Source organism: Nomascus leucogenys, chromosome 4 (genome assembly GCF_006542625.1).
Source record: "Nomascus leucogenys isolate Asia chromosome 4, Asia_NLE_v1, whole genome shotgun sequence".
Lineage (NCBI taxonomy): Eukaryota > Metazoa > Chordata > Mammalia > Primates > Hylobatidae > Nomascus > Nomascus leucogenys.
Genome location: NC_044384.1, coordinates 101,049,847 through 101,058,682, shown reverse-complemented (window position 1 = coordinate 101,058,682; position 8,836 = coordinate 101,049,847). Strand labels below are relative to the sequence as shown.

The window sequence follows — 8,836 nt, the reverse complement described above, 5'->3', positions numbered from 1 at the left end:
ACACTGGCACCAATGATACCCCAGTGGTGTTGCTGGAAGGGGGGTGGTATCCAGCAAACACTCCTTGGGGGCAACAAGAAATACCTAAATGGGTTAGCAGCATTTCTGTCTGAAGGTCGTTCCAGAGGGAGGCTTCTGAATCCAGGGAGGGACACCACACAGGATCAATCTCCAAACCCATTTCCCACCTGGAGGCAGAATCCTCTAGGGCCCAGCCCCCAGATCCCCTCCTCCAGAAAGCCCTCCTGAATCTCTCCACCCTTCTGCAGGCCTTCTGAACCTGTGGGTGCCTAGGCTTTAGCAAGCCAGCCCCTTGGAGGCAGAATAGAGCAGTGGTTACCCAAACAAGGTCTGGAATCAGGATGTGAACTCTGGCTCTGCCTCTCACCACCCCTCTCTGAGGCCTTCCCTCTTCAGCTGTTGATGAGGACAACCTCTGCTAGTGGGGTAGGAACACAACCCAGAGTCACAGAGTTGCTGCCCTCACCTCTTCCTGCCCCCGCTCCCACACTCTACCCTTCAGATCCTTCTTTCTGGCCTCTTGCCTCCAGGCCCTCATGAGTACAGATACCTCCCTTAGAAATGAGGGTCAGATCACAGCACTCCCCTGCTAGGCTCTGAAGAGGTGCTTTGCCATCCTCAAATAAAATCCACCTGCTTCCTTTGCCCTTCCCACCCCTCCTGGGCAGCCATTCTGGGCTCTAGGTTTCTGCCTCAGGGCCACTGCACTTGTAGTTCCTTTCACCTGGGACATCCCTTCTGTATGTTGTCTGCATGGCCAGCTCCTGCTCTTTGCTTGGGTCTCCAGGCTCAGTGCCACCCAAAGCTGCAGAGCTATCCCCAACGCCCTCCCAGCTGCAGGGTGTCCCTGTACCCAAAGTTACTCTCCCCACCCCCACTGCTTTTTCTTTACACTCTCAAAGCTTGTCCTATGCACCCATTTGTTCACTAGTTCACTCTCTGCCTCTCCCACTAGCCCATGAGCCCCATGAGTATGGGGACCGTGTCTGTCTTGTTCCCTGCTGTCCCCAGGACCTAGATGGAGTCTGGCCCAGTTGGTGCCTTTGGAACACATGTGCTGGTGGAGAACTTAATGATAAAGTGCGACCTTTGTTACTATTTGTATGTTGTACAGGGTCCTTGTACCCACCAGAAGGCTCATCCCTTTGTTCCTGGCTAGTGTCAACATGTGTGCCGGGACTACCCAGTGGTGATCACGTTGGCCAGAGGATCTTCAGCATCTGTTAGGCTGAGTCTCTGATTGGGGTCTGGGCAGGCATCATTCACTACCCTGGCAGGGAAACAAGAAAAGAAGATGGAACCTGGAACATGTTGGGGGTCAGAAGTAGCTGGCAGCCCCTCCCCAGACAGGAGGCGGGCCCTGGCTTGAGCTGAGGCCAGGGTGAAGAAAACAGGACTTTGGTGGCCAGGCCAGTGGCCAAGAGCTCTCAGCAGGCAGGGAGACCAGGAGATAGAAAACAGCGTCCAAGAGCAACTTGCCTGGAAGCCGCCATCCCTGTCCTCCCCATCTCGTAGTAATCCAGGGGACAAAAGGTCAGTCAGGACCCCCCAGGGTTAGCTCTGCCCTGAGCCCCACTTGTTGAGTGGCCTCGGTCAGCCCCTTCCCTGCTCTGAGCCTTGGTTTCCTCATCTGTGGAGCGTGGGTAATATTTGGACTTCACTCCCAAAGTTGTGGTGAGTGCTATATGAGGTGCAAGCCCTTGCCCCATGCCCAGCATCTGGTAGGCACCTTGAGACATTTCTCTCTGTGGACAAAGCAGTTTTCTGTGCTTCCTCTCGCCACAGCAGCTTTCTGTCCAGGCTGCAGCACCAGGTGAGGAACAGCTTGACACTGGCCCCTCTGTATCCACTACCCATCCGCTAGGTGACTCAAATCTAGGGGTGAAGCAGACAGAGGGGTTACCTCAGGCATTCTGGAAGCAATGAAGCAGCTGAAATTCAGACTGAAGGAATGAGGAACTGCAAATACCCCTGGCTGGGTCATGGTGACCTGGAGGAAGCGTGCCATCTGGCCCTACAGACAGCCAAGTGCTCAGGCCGCCGCCAGTAACAGGGAAGGCACATGGCTGGCCACCTGGGTCTGGGTGCCACATCCAGGAGAGACAGCCCTCCCTCCATCACCCACCTCTTGCTCACTCTCACCTAACGTCAGACCTATTCTTTGCCGTGACTGCCTCCATGTCCCCAGGGACCTGTGTGAACTCCATGGTTCTTGCTGTCTATTCTTGTCCTCACCCCTCCCTGTAATCAGCCTGTCACTCCTCACCCCTTCTTGCTCTCAACCTGCCAACAAGTGTCTCTTCTACTCTAAGACTTCTAATTGCTTGAGGGCTAAGACAACAGGAAGCTTAGGATTGTTTCCAGAATAAAGGTTAGAAAGCTTTAGAGAAGCTTTCCTGTGGGGCCCTTACACAAAGGTGCGGAAAACTTCGGGACACAGGAAGATCTCAACAGATAGTGCTCCAAAGTCAGACTGTCCGGTAATGGAGGGTGTTTTCATTGTAATTGCTTTTCCACACACTTCTGGTGTGCTGAACCTTGAGAGAGAAGAAAGGATCCCCCAATCCCAACCAGTCTGGACCAGAACCCGGACACCCCTGCCCCAGGCCAGACTCTGCCAGCTCACTGGCCCCTACCCCGATTCAATTGCCCTGCCCCACTGCACAGAGCAAGCCCTCTTCAGGTCTTTGTGTCAGGAACACACGCCTCCCAGTCATGCCTTGGTGCCTTTGCAATCACTGTACCTTCTTCCTGGGAGAACCAGCCCTGACTTCTCTGACTACTAGTTTCCTCATCTCAAGACACTGACCCCAGGAGTGGTCCACAGCTCTCTCTCCCTGGGTAGTCTCCACTTGCGATTTGGAGTTGGCATTTCTTGTTTACACATCTCTCAGGGCTGGTGCACCTCTGCCACCCTCCCCACAGCCCTCGCCTGGCAGTGGCCAGGACAGTCACCCTGCAGGCAGTCTAACTGGCCTTTGTCTCCTAGCTCCCATTTCCCAAGGGGACCCAGGGGAGATGAAAGGAGAGGCTGTTCCCTGTCTCCTCCACTCCTTAATTAGTCCCCAGCAGGGACTGCTCAGCCACATAGAATTTCTGGGCCTCTCCGCTAGCCCAAATATCAAATGGGGCTAATGATAACAAGATCAAAGGGGACACATTGTGTACACAACTCAAAAGAGGCCCCATTGAGGGCTCTGTACATGAAAGGTATCATTTTATTATAGAGGTAATAAAATAAAGAGGTAATAAAGGTATAATGTCATTACAGAAAAATCAGTGGAAGAGAAAAGACCACCAAACTGTTCTTTGTTATAATTATTATTTCATGAAGTCTTATCAGACGCGTATTTCTCTCCTCTCATGTGCAGGCACCTTCCTGGGCAGGAAGCAGACCTAGCAGAACTGCAGCGGCGGCCCTCAAACCAGCACCCCCTCTTCCTGACAGCACAGGCACTACCCCCGGGGCCTGTGCCACAGAGAGACCAGCTCTATGCAGATGCAGCTCTGTCCTGTGAGGGGGTGAGACACAGGCTCTGCTGGGGACTGAGGCTCCGGCTGCATTTTCTTATCTATTGTAGTTGTCCATCCTCCCCAAATATGGCTGGGGGCAGAAGAGAGTGGACACATTCACAGACGGGTGGGTCAGTACCGGGACATCCAGGATTGCCTTGGTTCCAGCAACGTGTCTCAGGATGGGCTCTCCACAGGGAAGAACCAGAGAAACCAGGGCAGAGTTGGGGTCTCTGGACTACCAGGGCTCAGGGCATAGAGGTGGGGTTGGCTCACCCCTGACACCAACCCCAAGGAGAATAAATAAATAAATAGTGTATAATTGTGCAGTCCCCTAGCCTGGCTTACCCCTCAACAAGGGGTCACTAGTCACTGTCGATCTCAGTTCCTCTGCCTGTCATCCTCCCAGAAACAGGCTGGCTGCCGGGAGGGGTCCTACCCGACCCTGGGGATTGAAAAACCAGGGCTGAGAGTGCCCATACAGTTCAGGTGGCCAGGGCAGGCAAGCGAGTGGAGGTCTGGGCCCAGCCCACAGGTGAGACAAGGTCCTGCCTGTCTCCCCATCCTTTGACACAATGGCTCAGTATAATGAAGCCACATGCGGCCTGGGGGCATTTACCTCCAAGTTGTGTGACATCTCCCCTCTCCCATGCCTTGCTCTTGCTGGCTCTTCCTGGGCCAGCTGCCAGAGGTATGCAGGCACAGGATGCCTGGAGGAGGGACAGTGGGGGCCCAAGTCCAGCTGGGGCTGATGTCCCCTCCAGGGTGCGACTGGGTGAGGCTGGGCAGGTTGCCCGGCACAGTCAGAGCTGGAAGGGGTACTGTCGGAGGTAGTCGGCCATGCGCCGGGGCAGTGGCAGGCAGTCCACGTCGGCCACCAGATGGTTGATGACAAGGCGGCACAGGTGTTGCAGGCTGCGGGCACTGCTTCTGCGTACAAAGGGCTGCACCAGTTTTAGGTGTACAGCAGTGGCTGGTGGAGGAGCAGGCAGTGCTGGGTCACTAGGCGCATCCTCCTTAGGTATAGGCAGGGCCGGGGTGGGAGCAGGATCGGGGCTGTCGCTTCGGGTATCAGCAGCGCAGGAGGCCACATAGTGCTGCACAAGGCTGACCACATCCGGAAAGGCCAGGATGCGTGGCCTGGACAAGCAGTTGGAGTCCAGACGGAAGCTGGAGTCGGCATACTCAATGCGCACATTGGTGGGGCCACGAGTGGTTTTCACTGACAGCGTGAACAGGTAGCTGGGGTGGGTGCTGTCACGTACTAAGAACGTGCCTTCTGGCATCTTCTGCAGGTGTTGCCGGGCCTCGCTGGCCGTAATGGAACCCCAATACCAGCCTAGGCAAGTGCAGAGGGGACCAAGGGACATAGTGGAAATTGGCTGGGGTAACCAATCCAGGGCAAGTCAAGGCAGTGCCTCCCGCTTCACACTTCCCTAGAGAGGGCTGTGCCTCTCCCATCAGACTCTCCTGGGTAGGGCTATGCCTCCCAAATCAGAATCAAAGGCAGAACTAAGCTTCTCCCACCAGACTACTCAGGAAAAGGCCTGCCTCCCCACCTCAGACTCACCAGATTCCCGAAGGTAGGAGAAGGTCTTGGCTATGCACAGAAGATCCTCCTCTGGGTCCAGCACCTTTGGCTCACTCTCTGTCTGGGCTGGGGTACCCTCTGCCACCTCCTCGAGGAAGGCCCCGGCAGGCAACGGCTGCATGACTGGCTCGGGCAGTTCCAGGGATGGAGCACACAGGGGCCGCTGCCCAGTCCGCTCCACAGCCAGCAAAGGACGAGGTCTAGAAGGCAGTGGATGAGCAGTGAGTGGAGGACCCATGCTTCCCCCATCTCCAGAGACCCCCCTATGCCCCAGACTAGTTTCATGACCACTGGCTGGCCCATCTCACTATGAGCCTCAGCTTCCCCTCTACCCAGCCATGGGCTCAGTTAGTCCAGTATCTCATTCCCCACTTGTCATCACAAAAGCCACCTTGATTGTTTCCATGTGGGGATCCTCTTTTGAAAGATTCTTTTCCACTGCCCTGCATTTACTAAACAGTAATTAATCACTCTCTATTTTATATCAACCAAAAACACAGATCATTCCCTATAGGCATTTCTAATGTTCTCACCACACAGATAGGATTCAGTGCAAAGTAGCTTCATGTTTGTGCCCTCCTGGCTGAGGTGGGCTGATTAAATGGCCCACTGATGAAGGGTCCTAGTTGAGAGATAGATCTACGATAGACAGGTAGATTTATCCTACGATAGATCTGTGTGGGGTCCTCCAGAGAAGCCCCAGGATTATGGTAGTCTGCCTGAGGTCACACGCTACCTCCCCATGGATAGGAGTGTCTCTCAGAGGGACCTAGGTCCACACTGGCCAGGACTTAGAGATTGAAATAATCCCCTACCCATACAAGTCAGCCTATCCTGGCCTCTGCTTCTCCCAGTGGAGGGTCTGGGGTGGGCAGTGGCCTCTAAAGGCACTGGTAAGTCTCACCTCCTGTCAGTATGAGCTCCCACCAAAGGGCAGGGACCTAACCCACACTCCAGATCCCACCCTGGCAAGCCAGCCCTACCAGGCTCTACGATCTTGTACAAAGCTTGCTCTTCACTGGGCTTCAGTTTCTCTTTTCCGCAATAAAGGGTCCCACCAACCCATACACTGAGAGGTTCAGTAACACCATATCCTTGGATGGCTGGGGTTGGGGGAACTGAGCCGACCAAAATCTGAGTAGCAGCTTTCTCCTAGGGGAAGCCCACCCAGCAGGGTGATACTAGGGCTTCCTCCTTGGGAGGGCAGCAGGGACTGGCTCTACTTCCCCAGGAAGACTGCTGCTCCTCCCTCACTCCTTGCAAAATACATCTCCAAGCCTTAGTTCTGGGTCTAGTCCCTGGCTGGGCCTCAGGACACTGTGATAATGAAACCATGGCCTTGCCCTCAAGGAGAACCAGACTGGCTGAGGAAGACGACACTAAGAGTGATTATAATGCAAAGTCATAAAACTGCAGGTGTCGTGGGGGAGTCAGGGTCTGCTTGCTCCTGAGCTGAGTCTTCCAGGCCAAAGGAAGGAGCTGGGGGAAGGGACCCCACGTAGAGAGGACAGCTTGGGCAAACGGCGCCAGTATTGCTTGTGAGGCAGGAAGGGGTAGGCAGGAGCTGGTGGCAGGAGCCAGATCTGACTCCTGTGTAGGTTATAGGTGACTCTCTAGGTTCTAAAAATCATGGCCCTGTGACCACTCACAGTGAGAAAGGGCCACACGACTCTGGCACACAACAGCCTGCCACAAACTTTTCCACACCTACCCTGGCTGTACTGTGGGAGCTCGGAAATCCCTCTTGGAGAGCTGGAGGCCAAATTTTGAGATGACCTGTCTGCTGGGGCCCACAGCTACCTTCCCAGGAGAATGGTTGGTGGCTAGCCGGTCAGGCTGGAACCTCTGTGGGTGGCCACGTCCAGATAGCTTAGCCGGTCCTCAGATCCCACATGTAGGTGTGGGCACCTCTGGGGCTGATGTGGTAGCTGGGTATATGAATAGCTGTGTTGATCACCACAAGCTCCTGGTGAGTGTGTACCTGGGCAGGGGTGTGTCTATGGCTGTGTCATCATCATGGTGGGGACAGTGGCTGGTGTGTTCTAGGTACATGTGTGTGCCTGCTTTGGAGCGCAGCAGTCTGTTAAAAACTTTGTTCCCCGACACCCAACAGTGGCCCTGAGCTTACAAGGGGGTGCTCACCTAGGGTAAAAAGTGAAAGAGGCTATGGGACCCCAGAATGCAGGGGGAGGCTCCTGGGGTGGAAGGCAGTGGTGGGGCAGGTATTCAGGAATCCCGGAATGCAGACAGGGGGAAGGAACTTGCTGGAGACAGCAAGGGAGAAGTAGTCTTCCCAGCACCTCCATGTCCTCTTCCTTGGCCTCACCTTCCACCCTCCCTCACTTGGCGCCAGGCCAGTTGTGATAAGCACAGCCACCCAGTCTTCCCTGAGTGCAGAACACCCATTTATACCTTCTTCCTCTCTCCTTGGAGCTTCCTGAGCTCCTGTCAGATCACCATGGCCAGCATCAGACCCTTTGAAGGGGTTGCTGAGGTTCAGGACAGAGTGGATGGCCAGGAATGCTCAGCTCAGGTCAAGACTGTCTTATCAGCATCCCCTCTCCACTGTCCCCTACCTCAAGTCTGGGAAATTTGAAGATGAGAGGCAGGAGCCAAGGTCCTTCTCACATTGGGATCCCAGACTGGGCTGAGACAGGGTTGTGAGACGATTGTGGTCCCAGGCAGGACCAGGCCAAACCCAGGGCCTCCCGAGAGTTGCTGACCAACAGGTGCCAGCCTGAGGAAAGGCAAGGATCTCCGGCTGGCTTCCCAAGAAGAGCCTACTTGCTAGCCTGGGGCAGGAGAGGGGACACCAGGACAGAGGGGGCCAGGGGCTGGTCCAAGGTTACTGGCAGTCAGGGCAGCAGGCAGGCTAGCGTAGAGTGCTCTGGGCCCAGAAGAATATCTGGGATTGTTGGCCACATCTTGGGGGACGCCCTGCCGTTAGCGTCCATCTGCTCCAGTGAGAACCCAGGCTGAGCCCACCCTGTGAGTTCCTCCTTTAGCCGGCCAGCCCCCGGTTTCCCAATCCACAGTGGGAATTGAGGTGAGTGTGTGAGGGCGGGGAGTGGGAGTGTCACAACCCCACACAGAGCCTCGCTCCTGAGGTCCGTCTGCGCTCAGTCACCTCTGGCCCGTCAAGCCCTCCCAATGCCCGGCAGCTAGCACAAAGCCCCTGTTCTCCCGTGCGCCCCTCGTGGTGGTCGGGAGGGGGCAGAGAGCCGCGCTTACCCCTGAACGCAGAGGACCATGTCCCCGCGGCAGCGGCGACTCCGAAGTGGGGACTCGGCTTGACGGCGGCGGCGGGAGGGAACCAGTGGGCGCGGAGCGCGTGCTGGGTAGGCTCCCGGTGCGCGCGGGCGCAGGGCAGGGACTGAGAGACAGTGGCGCGGACCGCCTGCGAGGGTGAGGGGGGCGGGCCAGACGAGCGGGGCGGGGCGAGCTGCTGCCTAATCCTTTGTCTGCCGCGTTCCAGCCCTTCCCGGAAGCGGCGTCTTCCTAGAACCGCGGGCTGAGCGGTGGGGCCCGGGCGGGGTGCGCGGGCGCCGTCGCCGGGTCTAGGGCCCTGGGCAGTGAAAGGAAATACTTTGACAGATTTCCAAGAACTTTCCAGGAAAACGGGGCGGGGCCCCGCGAGCCGACCAATCGCGACGCTGAAGGTGGAGCCGAGCGGTCGGGGAGGGCCAATAGCAGCGCGTGGACCCGGGGCTG

The 8,836-nt window shown here is 56.4% G+C and overlaps 1 protein-coding gene across 2 annotated transcripts; it reads right to left on the bottom strand.

Moving 5' to 3' along the window:
• Positions 1 to 3,214: 3,214 nt before the first annotated feature.
• CISH (cytokine inducible SH2 containing protein) lies at positions 3,215 to 8,499 on the bottom strand. Of its 2 annotated transcripts, XM_003257120.3 has the most exons (3): positions 8,357 to 8,499; positions 5,105 to 5,325; positions 3,215 to 4,873 (listed from the first exon to the last, which is right to left on the bottom strand). In XM_003257120.3, exons 1-3 carry the CDS (start codon positions 8,374 to 8,376, stop codon positions 4,338 to 4,340), a joined length of 777 nt encoding a protein of 258 aa, XP_003257168.1. In that variant the 5' UTR covers positions 8,377 to 8,499; the 3' UTR covers positions 3,215 to 4,337. The 2 variants fall into 2 exon arrangements, with proteins under 2 accessions (XP_003257168.1, XP_030667557.1); XM_030811697.1 differs by lacking the exon at positions 8,357 to 8,499 and having other exon boundaries at positions 5,105 to 5,363.
• Between the last annotated feature and the right edge of the window lie 337 nt (positions 8,500 to 8,836).